The 17,077-nt window shown below is 35.6% G+C and overlaps 1 protein-coding gene across 1 annotated transcript in view; it reads left to right on the top strand.

Annotated features, from left to right (window-relative positions):
- The window catches only part of LOC113467123, a 4,289-nt gene extending 3,392 nt beyond the window's left edge, over positions 1-897 (top strand). Inside the window, exon 2 of the mRNA XM_026823117.1 lies at positions 760-897. Coding sequence (XP_026678918.1) covers positions 760-792 — 33 coding nt within the window. The 3' untranslated portion in view covers positions 793-897. The remainder of the gene's footprint in view (positions 1-759) is intronic.
- Positions 898-17,077: the final 16,180 nt, after the last annotated feature.

Here is a 17,077-nt window from a genome sequence, read left to right as displayed (position 1 = left end):
TTTTTTTTTTTTTTTAAGCAAATACTTTCATAATATTTATTAATAAGTCAAGCTCAGAACTCATAACATAATAGAACAAAAAAAAAGTATGCTTATGATTCTAGCTCAAATGATAATAATATTGATTGAAAGTTTTTGTAACCCTTTCAGCTAGGCTGGTGTTGGGTTACAAACAATATAAATAATAGAAATTCCTTTCTTCGAAAACAGTGATCTAATCTATTGTTATCCAAACATATATATTTCCCACAAATAAGATTTATAAGATTAGTAAGAAGATATATGTAGGTATTAAATTTAAGATATTGGTAAAAAAGTGTTTATTTCAAAGTTTTGACACTTTAACCATTCCTTTGTTTTATATTTAAGAATTAGAGGTCGATCTTTCAGCATTTTTAGTTCTAAAGGTATAGTACTGTAAAATTTCCGTCCTAAGTATGAAAAATGTCTACATGTCAAAGATTTATGTATCCGTATTGTTCGTATTTGTCCAGTTCGTCTAGTCTGGTAAGGATTGTCGTTCACAGGCCATAGGTGTTCTCGTTTTATAGAGAATAATGTCATGTAAAACCCTACTATAAATTCAATCCAGAACCAGTGATAGAAAACAACAATTTCAAAATGCTATGGGATAGACAAATAATCACTGATAAGACGTCAATCTCTACTCTGAGAACATCTTTAGCGAGGCCTTTGAAAACGGAGATGAAAAAGGAATATCAATAAATGGTGAAATAATAAGCAACCTGCGTTACGCAGATTACATGGCAAATATCCACAACTAATAGATGAAGTACATATCAATAAAGAGAAATCAATCGCTTACTTGAGAAGAGGAGAGTTATATCCAGAGACAGAAGGATTCATTACCGCTATTCAAGACAGTGTTATTGCCACGAAAAACCATCAGAAATATATTTTTAAATCAATATCAGATGACAAATGTCGGCTATGTAAAGAAAAAGGCGAAACCATAGAACATGTAATGGAGCAGTTGCAAATGGGTAAAAATTATTAATAAATGGTCGATTCCTATGTAAAAAGTTGTGAAAAATCCAAATCTGAGGTCATATTTTTTGGTGGCATCTTCTAATCCTACTATATTTAGTATGTCAATCATTTTTTTATGGCAAATGGTACATTTAAAATTAATTTAGTGTACATACTTAGGTATCTTTTACCTGTTACTTACATGATAGGTATTTATTTTTCAGGAGCAGAAGTAATTAAATATTGACAGTAAAAAAAAATAGTATGTAAAAAAAAGAATAAAAGTAATAATGATAAGATTGATAAGTAATAATAATATTTAAAATAATAAAAAGTAAAAAACCATTGGACTGCTTTAAAAATATCATTTATGGTAGGTAAGTAAATAAGTACTTAGAGTACTGGTTACAACATAGGGCGATTACTCATACAGAAGGTTCCGAAAATTTCAACAAGCACTCTCAAAAGGTGACGATTATAGAAACAACAGGGGTTTTCTGATAAATCAGTTAATTCTGAAGACATGGTTAATGTTATTGAATTGGAAATTAATCAGTTTTAAAGAAAAGTATATAACAATTAAAAAAAGTCTATAATCACTTAGTTACCTCAATAAATGGACGAGTTATAATTGTAATTGTATTTGTACAGGGCTTGAGGATAGACATAATCTACATGGCCCTAGTCATTTTGTTATGAGAGTAGATCAAAATATATAAAATATAAAAGGTACATATTGATAGCAAAAGAATGCAATAGGAAAAAATGGAAAAGAAAAAAAAAGCTCATCTTTAGAGAGAGTCCAGCCAAAAATGGGAGAGAATAGTAGTGGTAGAGAGGAGAGAATCAGAGCAGTAGTGCATGGTACGAAAAGGAAGAGTAAGATATTCATTAGAGTGATGATAAGTACCTACAATCAAGTTTATGAGGTTTTGCTCATCCGCTCCGATTCTTCCTCCGTCCACATTCCGTCTAGCTCCGCGAAGCTATATGGTGCTAATGTTTGTAGTTTTTCTTTTAACTTTGTTTTTAGATGTTTTATAGCAAATTAAAAATGAAAAAATCCTTAAGGGTGTCGATAACTGGGTGTTTTACCTTACATGATTATTCTTCAACATCCCTGTAAGTACTTCTGTACTTTTAGGGACCATAACTTCTTATTATTCTTGATTTAATTCATTTTTCATAGGTATTTCATTGTTATTTTCAAGATAGTGATTTTGTGTATTTTCTTTTTAGGTACTTTCATTCTTATTGTCTTTTCGTAGTGGCGTAGCTTTTTCTTTGGTTCATCTGGTTATTTTCAGCTCAACTTCTATATTTCATTACTTCTTAAATAAAAATCTTTAATACTCTTTTTCATATTTTTTTCGTTATCTAATTCTTTCATATCTTCGGGTAATTCATTCAATAATCTAGGTATTTGATAATCAAACATTTTGTTTTTCCATAATTGTTATTAATAATCGGTAATTTGAAATGTAAATGTCTCGTAGTATAAGTTGTTTCTTGAACATTTCTATACTTTTCTTCGAAATAATAATTTGCCATCATTACGTACTTGTGCAAATTAGTAAAATTCAAGATTTCAAATTTTTTCATTAACTCCGATCTTTTGTTTTTTGTTGTATTAGGATATAAAATTGCCTTTATTATCTTTTTTTGTACTGATTTTATTGGTTTTAAATTCGTTTCTGATGTAAATCCAAAAGTTTCTATCCCATATCTCAATACTGATTCACATAATGTCTTATAAACCATTACTTTTATTCTTAGTGGTGTTATTTTCTTATTATTTTCTTTTTAACTTCGAGAATAGCTTCCTTTTGATTTGAATAGGCCCACTAAGAACGGAATTGCCGAAACTCGCAGTGGTTTCCAAACTATGACCAAAAACTACTAAAAATCGACCCATGGCCATAACGGGTGGGTCAATTTACATGAAGTTTGTAAGTAAGATAGTTGTCTTGCCTTTTAGTAAGTAAAGGTATCCCAAGAACGGATTTTTCAAAACTCGCAGTGGTGCCCAAATTAGGGACGAAAACGAATAAAAGTATATTATGGTGCCAAAATAGTATTGTCAGGTAAAACGGTACAGTACGGTACGTTACGGTCAGGTAAGGTAAGGTATGGTACGATACCGTACGATACGGCACGGTACGGTTAGGGTCAGTCAAGTACGGTCAGGTACAGTTAAGTACGGTCAGATACGGTACGTTACGGTCAGGTCCTGTACTACATGGTACGATACGACATAGTCAGGTACGGTCAAGTACGATACGGTGCGGTGAGCTACAGTAAGATACGGTACCGAACAGTCAGATACGATTAGGTACAGTCAAGTGTAGTCAGGTGCGGTACGATACGGTAAGTTACGCTACGGTCACCTACGGCCATGCCTCTATACATACGGCCATGCCTCAGCCACGAGCAAGCGGGCGGAGCCTGCTTGTTTCTTTATTTTTGAGGGGAACTCATTTCTAGGGGATCTCAATTTTTCAGCGCTATCAGGGGGGCCCCAAGGGGGTCAACTTTAAAATCTTAAATGAGAATCCCCTAATTGTGACACATCATATCAAAGGTCTCAAAGAACGTAGTACTTTTGTTTATATTGGAGATCGATCCGACAACCAGGGACAGAGTTATGGCCTATTCAATATTTTATTACTTCATGTTCTCCTGCCAACAGGGGAAGCACCAAAAATGGGAAATTCATATCGAGTGTTGATTTGTGCTTCAAATAGGTCCCACTAATGAATGGTTAATGTTGAAACTGAGACCCAGAAATGAACTTTGGACTTACGGCCCAGATGGTCTCCGGGGGTGAAAAAGGATGTTTCGAAATTTCATCTTTGGGACCGATTTTCAGTGTTAATCATTAGTGGACCTATTTGAAGCACAAATCACCAATCAATATTAATTTCCTAATTTTTGGTGCTTCTCCTATTGGCGGGAGAACATGGAAAAAGTAAAATTTGAATAGGCCATAACTCCGGTCCTGGTTGTCGGATTGAGCTCAATTTTGTACCAAAGTAGCTCAATTTTGGGGGCACGGTTGGTCCAGTGGTAACGCGCTTGCTTGCCATGCAGAAGGTCCCGGGTTCGAATCCCAACATCGACAAAAATTTGTACTCATTTTTCGATTGCAAATATTTCAACGGGTTACTTTCTGGTGTTCTCGTGTTGACCCAGCACCTAAATAACTGTTCAAGTACCTTTTTATCTAATTTTACATAATAATAATGAGAATGGTTTATTTTAATGTAACTATAAAAATATCTTCTTTTTGTTCCTATATAAGTACCCCCAATGGTACTTTTCAGGAACGGTTTGAATTATTTATTTCATTAAAATTCTTGCTTCTGTCTTGATTCCATCTGATGAGAGGCATACTACGACACAGGCCACATGCGTCTAATGTAGCAGTTGTTTCATTGCTACGAAATAAAAACGGCGGTGGAACATTTATCTTTTAAAACTAAACTAACTAAACTAAAGTACTGTGTTCTTTAAGACTTTCATAAATGATGTATCATAAATAGGGGGTTCTCATTTAAGATTTAAATGTTGACACCCTTGGGGCCGCCCCTGATTGCGCTGAAAAATTGAGATCCCCTAAGAATAAGTACCTACCCCTCAAAATAAAGAAATATGTGTTTTAGAGTTTTTCCGAATTTCAACCCAGTTTTCAGGGGTGGCAACTTTTTTATTAAACACCCTGTATAGGTGGGTACCTTCTGTTCTATTTCGACGGATACGACTTGCATTCATTCGCACCTTCGGCAAAATAGTCGGAGTGAGGTCTACAGTTCAAAGACCTATATATAAAAAAAAAACTGGTGTGAACATTACACGACTTTCTAATACATTTGCGGGATAAATACCTATTTGATTTGTGAGAAGAAAAAATCTGGTGTGAAAATCACAAGACTTTCTATTACATTTGCGGAGTACGTATTTATACGTATTTGAAAAAAAAAAAAAAATCTGTCAAAGGCGGCTGTTTTTTGGTCGAAAATTTCCTTTCTTAAAATACTCCCAATGTAATAAGGGATCATTTAAAAGTGTGCAAAAATTGAACTTTTTTTTAATATTCTAAGTCCGAAAATCGGCCTCCTGGGGCGGCCAATTTTTGGTCAGATATTTTCTATCTTAAAATGCTCCCCGTGTAATAAGGAATCATAAAGAGTATGAAAAAAAATTGATTATTTTTTTCGAAGTTCGAAGAAACATTGACTTTGGTTGATATCTGGATGAGTGACTGTCCGATTTTTAACAAATCATCATCGGAGAGGCAGTACATAAATTATGTACATAATATAAAAGTACTTAGATAACTTGAGAAACGATGTACAAGGTCATGAAAATTATGTGTGTACAATACATACAGTGCAGCCATGGCCTAGGTGCTTCCTCATAAAGAGGGAGTAAGCTTTCATATTATTATTACACACCCTCCCCCTCCACACACAAATCTAATACCTACATGTCTAAAAATTTGGACCGATTACAATTTGAAAAATGTACCTATGTACTTTCTTATTTCATTACTAGTATAGCTCCGCTCGACTATTATATACAGGGTGTTCAAGAAAATTAAAATCTTCGGGTAATTCATTCAATAATCTAGGTATTTGATAATCAAACATTGTTCTTCCATAATTGTTATTAATAATCGGTAATTTGTAATGTAAATGTCTCGTAGTATAAGTTGTTTCTTGAACATTTCTATACTTTTCATTTGATTTTTTTCCTTCTTTCTTAAAATATCTGAATATCCCCAACTGTGCTCTGTGTTCTTCTGGTATAAGTTACGTACATTGGCATCTTGTCACGTGTCTGTATTTACAATGGTTCCCTTGTTCCTTGGTGTCTATCTCTAAATTTATTTGTGTAGTGTTCAGGACGGTCGCCTGGTAAACAGGAGGGCATGAGTTCATTCCCAGACGAGATGTGTCAAATCGTCCTCAATAATTTAGGGCATAGTTTGTTAGGGCCAAAACAGGAATTTAATCAACAAGGGCCAAGTTTGTGACGATAATTTGGAAGTATTCGTAATAATGGAAGTATTCATCCTATTTGTGACTGTCTTTCACACACAGGACTTGTACTGCGTCAAACGACCTTTCAGAAAGTCCATATTTGGAAAGCTGGATTCTAAATCGACCTTAGACCGATTTTCAAAAACAGCTAGCAAGAGCAAATCAATCGGTAGGTATTGTGTATATTGATCTAGTCACTAGTGTCTAGGACTCAGACATAATATGACCAATGCGTTTGCAATTCATGATCAGGATCACGGTTAGGCCATGTCTGGAATTAAGTGTGTGGCAGTAAAATCTAGTTTGTCAGGTGGCATGTCAGGCGACCTGAGACATGATGAAAATTCGATAAGTTCTGTCATGACATGAAGTCAGAATGCACAGTGTATGGCGGTTTCATCAGTTCTCAGGTCTCAGTTTTCAGTGAGCTTGAGTGTTGTGGTTTTAAAGTTATTTAATTTATTACGTTAATTTTTCCATTCAATAAATCCCAAAATTTATTTTTCGGGAGGTACTTTTTCCGTTTTAACAACTTACTATTGTGACACAATGTCGCTGGAAAAAAAAATTCTTACTGATTTCATTGATTCATTGATATATACAAAGAAGAAGTTTGCTTGTGGAAAGTGAAGCACAATGATTGCCATAATACCATTCTTTGCACCATTCAATGATTACCATAAATCTGCGCAAAATTTCCATTAAAATAAATAAAACCTGGAACAGTAAAATTATCTTTTTGGTAGGTACCTTTTGAAAAGTTTTAATTTAGAAATTTCCCTGATCACTGATCAGCATTTTCTTTTAACTTTTCAAGAGGAAACTAGACCAGTAAAAAAAGGTAAAATCTGCTGGCATGCAACAGAAAGAATTAAGAAGGTTGAAGGAATTGAGATTCAGCAGACACGAAAAACTGGGAATGCAGACGTGGCCTTAATTTTCTGATCTCACCACTTTTATAGGACGACAATTTTGGATAGAAACTTGGCCTTTTTTCACATTTGTGTTTTTGTGGGGGATCTCAATCCTTTTTCTAATGCATACGGTCGCGGTTCGCGCTCCCTTGTGTTTGGTCGCGCTGCGCGCTCCCGGGGCTTCGCGGGGTGTGCATAAGGACGCGCTTCGCGCTCCCGAGGCTTCGCCCCTGGGACCTTATATCGTGCCTGAATTTTGTTTCGAAAAAATTATATCTGAAATAATAAACACAAGAAAAGTTTTGCTGGCCTCAAAGTGTGTTCCCCGTGTTAAATCCGCCTGTGGGAGGAGCCCAGAGCAACTATTGCCCAATTTCAGATTTTTCCCTTTACTTACTCATCAAGACCTACCATCCTGCCAAATTTCAAGTTCCTACGACATCGGGAAGTGCTCCATAATTTTGATGAGTGAGTCAGTCAGTCAGTCTTAAAATAAGCGATTTTCTAGGCCCCTTTTCTACCCATTCCTTTAAAGCTAGAACTTCGGAATTTCGCAGACATAATAAGCAACTATACCATAACATATGGTTCAAATTTCGTAACAATACGTGCAAAATTATAGGAGTTATGATAGGGGTAAAAATGGCTCGAAATGTTTCGTGTAACATACACACTAGCGTGCTGAGGCCGGAACTTGGCTTGGCGCACTGCCGTGCGCCTTGCGTCTAGATTTTAATAAAAAATTTGTGCAGATTTCATTTTTCTCTATGTTTAACTGAAAAAAAGTTCTGACCGGTTTATTAAGGGAAAGTCGTGTATTTTAAAGAAAAAAAAAAAAAACACGACTTGGCGAGGGTCTTTTTTTATGCCACGAAGAGGTATTTTTTGGGGGGTTTCAGTTAGTTTTGATGTTTGCGATTTTTCGCGGAATTTGCGAAACCGCGAATCGCAAAAAATGAATGAGTAGTCGATTGTACATGAAATTTTACGTAGAATAAAAATATGCACAAAAAATTTGGAGTTCTCATTTGAAATTACAAAGTTGCGAATTTCAATATTGCCAAAAAGTTCTTTGCAAAAATCGAAGAGATACGGTTTTTTTTTCGAAAACTCCAACAGATTCGGAGCAATTTGAGTGGGTCATACATTGGTGGACACCCTGTATATGTACTACCATATCATTTTCGATAGGTACTTAACTAAGCCTATAGTCAGTAAAAAAGCTGTCGAAATGTAAAAATACGGTAAAACACCGCTAACCGTTGTTCTGATGTTAATAAAAACTAATATTTGGGGGGTTTTAAATATGGTTTTGTGGGGGTCTACTCTCATAACTTTTTCGATTTTCGATATCTCTATACTCTAACCGTTTAGTGAAAACCGCCAAAAAGCGGTTATTTCCGCCTGTGGACGGAGCCCAGTGCAACTTTTGCTGATTTTCAGATTTTTTCCCTTTACTTACTCATCAAAACCTACCATCCTGCCAAATTTCAAGTTTCTAGGACAGTAGGACATCGGGAAGTGCCTAATCATTTTGATGAGTGAGTGAGTGAGCGATTTTTGCGCCTCGATATCTCCGGAACTACTTGGTATTAAGAGCTTATATACCTTACCTAAATATGTGCCCTGAATTTCAAAAGTTTATCTTTAGAGGAAGCTGATCTATAAAGGTGAGAAAAACCTGCCGAATCGGTTCGTGTAAAGATACACAGGCGTGCTTACTGGAACTTGGCCTGGCGCACTGCCGTCGAATCGGTTCGTGTAAAGATACACAGGCGTCCCTCACGAAGGGATGTCTTCGAATGAACTTTCGTTTGGAGACCTCCTAGCGAATGGTGCAGAAGACGATTGAGTGTCCGAACTGTTATGGCGATATGCACGGAACCTATGACAGATTGGGCCACTCACACATCGTCTCCTGCACCAGGAGTTACCTCGGAGTAGACACCTCACAGCCTGGTGTGGGGGTGCACGCTTTGCATGAGAAGTGCATGATCTCATGTAAAGAGGTACCTTTACACTGGGGCAATTTAGGAAGCAACCGGCAACAGCAACCTGCAGCATGCGGCATTGCCGCGCCGCATGCGGCGGAACGCTTCTCTACTAACAGAAACTAACTAAGGCTTATCTTATAGGTATTTTTTCTGCTGATTTCAAAATATAACTAAAAAAAAACCTTAAATATGAGAGGTACCTCTACTTACCTAATACAAATTATGTTAATTTTGGGAATGTTATTATACCTAGAAAATTAAAATTTTAATCACTTAATTCGAAGGAAAAATATTATCTATTGTTTATATTACTTGTAACCCAACACCAGCTTAGCTTAAATTTAATGGTTACAAAAACTTTCATGAACAAAATATTGTTATAGTAATATGCTAATATGTAATAATAATATCCATGAGCTCGAATCAAAAGCTTACTTACTTTTCATGTAATTTCGCTGCCTATATGCTGTTGATTCAAAAATTAATATGAAAGTATTTACTAAGAAAATAAATGATCCGAACTTACCAAAACTTATCCAATGAAGTTACTATGATATTTTTCACTCGACAATGACTAGGACTTGCCGAAAATCACCCAATGATGTTACTATGGTATTTTCTTTTTCCACTCCGAAATGATCCAAACTTACCCAATAATGTTATTAAGCCTATTGCCTTTGTATTTTGTCGCGCTGCGCGCTCATACGTCATAATATTGTGCTAAGTTGATACAAAAAATTATGAGATCCCCAAAAAAAAACCACTTCAAGGCATAAAAAAGCCCCGCCAAGTAGTTCCCTCCAAAAAAAATCAAGTGCCCAAAAAAATTAACAAAACTGACATACACCCCCAAAAAGATGTGAAATGAATTTTGTACCCCGCCTTTTATTCACTTCATAATTTGTGTGCTCCTCCTTCACGTAGTACCTAACTTTCTTTCCCCTCATTACACTCCCTTCTCTACTAACAGAAACTAACTAAGGCTTATCTTATAGGTATTTTTTCTGCTGATTTCAAAATATAACTAAAAAAAAACCTTAAATATGAGAGGTACCTCTACTTACCTAATACAAATTATGTTAATTTTGGGAATGTTATTATACCTAGAAAATTAAAATTTTAATCACTTAATTCGAAGGAAAAATATTATCTATTGTTTATATTACTTGTAACCCAACACCAGCTTAGCTTAAATTTAATGGTTACAAAAACTTTCATGAACAAAATATTGTTATAGTAATATGCTAATATGTAATAATAATATCCATGAGCTCGAATCAAAAGCTTACTTACTTTTCATGTAATTTCGCTGCCTATATGCTGTTGATTCAAAAATTAATATGAAAGTATTTACTAAGAAAATAAATGATCCGAACTTACCAAAACTTATCCAATGAAGTTACTATGATATTTTTCACTCGACAATGACTAGGACTTGCCGAAAATCACCCAATGATGTTACTATGGTATTTTCTTTTTCCACTCCGAAATGATCCAAACTTACCCAATAATGTTATTAAGCCTATTGCCTTTGTATTTTGTCGCGCTGCGCGCTCATACGTCATAATATTGTGCTAAGTTGATACAAAAAATTATGAGATCCCCAAAAAAAAACCACTTCAAGGCATAAAAAAGCCCCGCCAAGTAGTTCCCTCCAAAAAAAATCAAGTGCCCAAAAAAATTAACAAAACTGACATACACCCCCAAAAAGATGTGAAATGAATTTTGTACCCCGCCTTTTATTCACTTCATAATTTGTGTGCTCCTCCTTCACGTAGTACCTAACTTTCTTTCCCCTCATTACACTCCTCTTTCCTCTAGTCTCACTTCTGTTTTACCTCATTGGCGGCCAGCAATGTTTTAAAATTTAAGTAGATGGAATGCCGCCAATGCAGTGAAGCAGAAGTGAGATTAGAGGAAAGAGGAGTGCAATGAGGGGAAAGAAAGGTAGGTACCTACTACGTGAAGGAGGAGCACACAAATTATGAAGTGAATAAAAGGCGGGGTACAATGTATTTCTCTTTTCTCATCAACTCTTCTCAGCACTTCTTCATTCCTGACTCTATCTGACCACTTGATTCTTTCTTCCTCATCGTCCACGTTTCCGCTCCATACAGCACCACACTCCATACGTAACACTTTGCAAATCTCTTCCTCAGCTTCAGCTGTGGGGGCAGATATTTATATGTTATACCAACACCCGGTATTCTAATGCAATGCAAAATGCAACCTCTCCTCTTCTCTTAGCATGATTATCATGCTTTATCAATTATAAATAGTTACCTACTATTAGGCACAACGCGACGTAATGGAAAAATCTATCAGACTCAGAGACAAAATAGATTCTAAATGTACTACCTAATACTTATCAACATGAACCAAGTTAAAAACAGTAAAAATAAGAGAGAAAAAAAAGAAAGAAAATAATTCAATATCTAAAGTAGCTGCTACCTATTTAAAGTAAAAAAATAAAAAAAATCGTAAAATACAAGTTAGTGTATTCTACTAAAATTTATTAATTTAAAACAAAATAGAACATGAAAAATAAAATAAATGTAATCGTAAAATACAAGTTAGTGTATTCTACTAAAATTTATTAATTTAAAACAAAATAGAACATGAAAAATAAAATAAATGTAAGAAGGTGTGCAGATACATTGAAATATCATGAAACATCAAAAACAACACGCAATAATTATTAAATTAAATAGAAAGTAAAAAGTAAATAAATTAATAATATGAAGAGAGGAAAATTATAAATTTAAATCGCTTAATCGCTAGTTTATCGCACAAAGTCAAAAAAAGTAACTGTATTAAAACTGGATGATACTAAATAAAAACACAAAACAATAGACTATAATAATAATAATAAATGAAAAAACACTATTTTATTCCAGATTATTTAGTAAAAGAAAAAAATCGGTCGGTTGGGAAAATATATTGGTCAGAGAAAAGCAGCTAATTAATTGGGAAGCCGGTAGCTGGAAGCAATAATAAAGAACGTATTGAGAAGTCCCAAGTCCCATGGCTCGACGTTCGAGAAATCCAATTGTTGCGCATGAATGTAAATCTTCTTCTTCTTCTTCTTCTTCTTCTTCTTCTTCTTCTTCTTCTTCTTCTTCTTCTTCTTCTACCGGGATATCATACCAAATTTCATCGCTTTACTACAAACCGTTCTTGAGATATTTTGTATACAACTTTTTACTTTTTTCCATTTAAACCTGTAGTACGTACGTACGTAACGTGGGGGCCGACCCTCTGGCTCCGCCCGAAATTCGGAGACTACTCTGAAAAGAGGGATTTTAAGAGATAAAACACTACCCCAAATTTTAGCTTCTCATTTAGCCGTTCAAAAAAATTCAGGGGTTACAAGACTTGCAAACACCATATATGTAGTACAGAAAACCCACAAAAAAAAGGGTAATAACTGAAAATTTTGTATCAACTATTAGGAATAGATTTCTTCTGGATCAAAAATTCTTTAGCGAATCCTATCGGGAAACAGTATTTTTTCCACGAAAAACTGCCGCCAAACCGTTGGGACTTTAGGTATAACCCCTTTTTTAGAAAACTATCCGGAACTACATTGTTTATGTCCAGCAAACCTCGATTTTCGGGCTTCGTTTCCTGAACTACTGTAATGATAATGATGAAGAAAAAACACACAACATGAAAAAAGTTTGAGAACAGATGGAAATCCATCTTCAATGTCATCGCAAGATACTGCAATGAATACTAGATATATACCTACCTACATAGATAGATACCTACTGGGTAACTCATACCTTTTCATAACTTCCTAATAGCATATATTCATACAGGGTGAGCACGAAAGACGTTACCAAAAGCCTAGGGTAGATTCCTGAGGTCATTTCCAATAAAAACATTCTATAACTTTTTTTTATCTTGCTTGGTTTCCGAGATATCCGCCATTTTGTTTTTTCTTTCTTTAAAATACAAGTATACTAGAAGAATCAGGAATCGATGACAAGGATGTTCAGATAATTGAAAATCTATACTGGAAACAGTCAGCATCGTTGAAGCTGATAAACGACTACACCGAGGAAATAAACATCAAAAGAGGAGTTCGCCAGGGATGTATCTTGTCACCGCTTTTAGTCAATCTCTACTCTGAGAACATCTTTAGCGAGGCCTTTGAAAACGGAGATGAAAAAGGAATATCAATAAATGGTGAAATAATAAGCAACCTGCGTTACGCAGATGATACTGTTGTCCTGACAAACTCAAGAAATGATCTCCAACACAATCTTGATAAAATAAACGAACAATGTGACAAGTATGGATTGAGAATTAACACCAAAAAGACCAAACTGATGATTATAAGCAGAGAAGAAATTATAGAAGCAGAAATATTGATCAGAGGAGAAAAGATTGAAAGAGTTCCAAAGTTCAAGTACCTGGGTTGTTTCATCGACGAAAATACGAACCATGAGACCGAAATCAAAAAATGTAGAATAGAACAGGCTAGAGCTGCTTTTATGAAAATGTCAAAAATTCTATGTGCTCGCAATGTCAATTTATCATTAAGGACGAATTTGAAAAATGTACCTATGTACTTTCTTATTTCATTACTAGTATAGCTCCGCTCGACTATTATATACAGGGTGTTCAAGAAAATTAATTAAGGACGAGGCTGCTCAAGTCTTATATTTTTTCAATCCTTTTGTATGGTGCTGAAGCCTGGAGAAAATTAAATAACCCGTAAAATCAGTTTTTTGTCCCATAAAAGTCCCCAATACACTGTTTGGGTCCACTAAGCATTCTCTCTTATGGAACTTTTGACGAGGAATCGATTGGTGAAAGACTGTCCGACTTACAGTTAAGAAGTTACGGGTTCGAGATTTAGCGAATTGAAGAAAAAATACTTTTTTAAAACGATTTCTGTTAAAGAGCTGTCAAAAAGTCATTTCGATGTGATTTTTTACGACAGATCAAATGGTGCTACTTTGAACATTATCAGACTCACGGTTAAGGAGTTACAGATTCGATTCTTTCCAGTGTCAATAAATTTTAATATTTTTTTAAAAAAATACAGATTAATGTACATGTGAATAGTCAATCCTATGTATCACGAGGAATCTAAGGGTTTAACTTAAAGCTCTGTCCGACCAGTTGAGGAGTTTCAGGTTCGATTCCTCCCTTTGTCAATAAATTTAATTAATCTTCATAAATCATCGATACATTCGCATGTGAATAATCTGTCTCTAGTGACTTTTCATGCCGAATCGAATGGTGCAACTTCTAGCACTATCCGACTTACAGTTGAGAAGTTACGGGTTCGATACTTATCTGTGACAGCGAATTTTACTATTTTTTGTGAACCATTATCAAATACCTAAGCATGTGGATTGTCTATCTTGTACTCCAAATGATTTTTTACTCCAAATCTAATGGTGGAACTTCTAGCACTATCTGACTTAGGTACAGTTGAGAAGTTACGGTTTCGGTACTCCATAAAGATTTCCAGATCGGATATCGGAGCTGGAATCCGGGGGAAGCCTCTTCTTTAAGCTCTAACATAGGATCTGGTACAGTTTCTTTCCACAGATCTAGTCTCCGTGTTGATGGGGAGCTATTGAGTTTCACAGTGCTTTTCAAGAAACTTGAACGAGATTTCAGCCTTGCAGGTGGGGGATGGTGGTTGTAAAGTGGGTGACGATGATCAGTTGATTGCTTACTTCTCTCAATTTCTGCCGCGACCTGTCTTCTTATTTTTGGAGGAGCTATGCCAACGATTGGGTAAATTTTTTGAACTGGGGTGGGCTTGAGACATCCAGTGACAATGCGGATTGTATCATTGAAAGCAACAACAACCTGTTTGCTGTGAGCGGAATTTTTCTCAACAGGCGCAGCATGCTCTGCTGTGGACATGCTAAGTGCCATTGCCAATGTTCGAAGGACATGTGGATTAGCTCCCCAGAATGTTCCGGTTAATATAATCTTATATTATAAGAACGAGATCCATTCACTCATTCACATTTCACAGTTCACATTTCACATTTCATAGTTCACACACTGATCGCATTTGATTAGGAAGGTGTTGTGTATCACCATACCTACTATGCACCATTCATCATCTGGTATTGACTTTGTACTTACTTAGGTAAATTCTGTATATTTGATTAGGAAGGTGTTGTGTATCACCATACCTACTATTACTAGACTATTTCCAATGCTATAAGAAGTAATAAGTGCAGTCCCTAGCTCCCTCGTTCTTTCCCCACTTCATTTCATAATGATCGTGTACCTGGCGTGTCTAAATATTGCATCTGATTAATACATTTATGTTTTCCGTTACCGTTAGGAAGACAAAACGCTATTTTTGCCATGTATTGTATTAACCCAGATCATAAATACTTCCTAACATAAAATTACCGACATTCTAATGTAAAGTGTACATAATTTATTGACACAATTTCAGCAATAACAACGATCATAAATAGAAGCTAAATTTAATACGCTCGAAATTGAATTGAAATGTAAAAGAAATTACCTGGGAATACACTCAGGCGACCGATATTGTCTTATTGGAGAAAGAGAGAAATTGTTTCGAAATAAATAAAGAGATAAAAAACATCGCGAAATTTTCAAGAAATTTTACAAATTTTAAGGAGAGAATTAAATCCCGAGCCAGGGGCGTGCTAGGGCACAGATGAGGAGGGTTAATTTTGATGGTTTGTTTTAAAACCCTAATGGCTTACCCAATGATGTTATTATGGTATTTTTCACTCGGAAATGTTCGGAACTTACCAAAACTTACCCAATGATGTTATTATGGTATTTTTCACTCGGAAATGTTCGGAACTTACCAAAACTTACCCAATGATGTTATTATGGTATTTTTCACTCGGAAATGTTCGGAACTTACCAAAACTTACCCAATGATGTTATTATGGTATTTTTCACTCGGAAATGTTCGGAACTTACCAAAACTTACCCAATGATGTTATTATGGTATTTTTCACTCGGAAATGTTCGGAACTTACCAAAACTTACCCAATGATGTTATTATGGTATTTTTCACTCGGAAATGTTCGGAACTTACCAAAACTTACCCAATGATGATATTACGGCATTTTCACTCGGAAATGGTCGGAACTTACTTACCCAATGATGTTACTATGGCATTTTTAACTGGGGAATGACCCGAACTTACTAAAACTTACATAATGATGTTATTATGGTATTTTCTCACTCGGAAACGACCCGAACTTACTAAAACTTACCCAAATATATTACCATGGTGTTTTTCACTGAGAAATAACCCAAACTCACCAAACCTTACCAAATGATGTTACTATGCCTATTGTCTTTGTACTTTGTTGCGCTACGCTCATACGTCATATTATTATGCTAAGTTTCTGCAAAAAGTTATGAGATCCTCCCAAAAAATACCACTTCGTGGCATAAAAAAGACCCCGCCAAGTCGTTCCTCGCAAAATAAATCAAGTGCCACAAAAAATAAACAAAACTCTATCCCACCCCAAAAAAGATTAGAAATCTATTTTGTACCCCGCCTTTTATTCACTTCATAATTTGTGTGCTCCTCCTTCACGTAGTACCTACCTTTCTTTCCCCTCATTACACTCCTCTTTCCTCTGATTACTTCTGCTTCACTGCATTGGCGGCGTGCCACCTACTCTCTTTCCCCTCATTGCACTCCTCTTTCCTCTAATCTCACTTCTGCTTCAAAGCATTGGCGGCGTGCAATGCTTTATAATGAAATCGATGGCACGCCGCCAATGCAGTGAAGCAGAAGTGAGATTAGAGGAAAGAGGAGTGCAATGAGGGTAAAGAAAGGTAGGAGGCACGCCGCCAATGCAGTGAAGCAGAAGTAATCTAATATTAGGGGAAAGAGGAGTGCAATGAGGGGAAAGAAAGGTAGGTACTACGTGAAGGAGGAGCACACAAATTATGAAGTGAATAAAAGGCGGGGTACAAAATTGATTTCTAATCTTTTTTGGGGTGGGATAGAGTTTTGTTTATTTTTTGTGGCACTTGATTTATTTTGCGAGGAACGACTTGGCGGGGTCTTTTTTATGCCACGAAGTGGCATTTTTTGGGGGGATCTCATAACTTTTTGCAGAAACTTAGCATAATAATATGACGTATGAGC

Source organism: Diaphorina citri, unplaced genomic scaffold, assembly GCF_000475195.1.
Source record: "Diaphorina citri unplaced genomic scaffold, Diaci psyllid genome assembly version 1.1 scaffold407, whole genome shotgun sequence".
NCBI classification, from domain to species: domain Eukaryota; kingdom Metazoa; phylum Arthropoda; class Insecta; order Hemiptera; family Psyllidae; genus Diaphorina; species Diaphorina citri.
The sequence above is the reverse complement of the archived record's forward strand: the minus strand, read 5'-3'. Positions and strand labels throughout refer to the sequence as shown.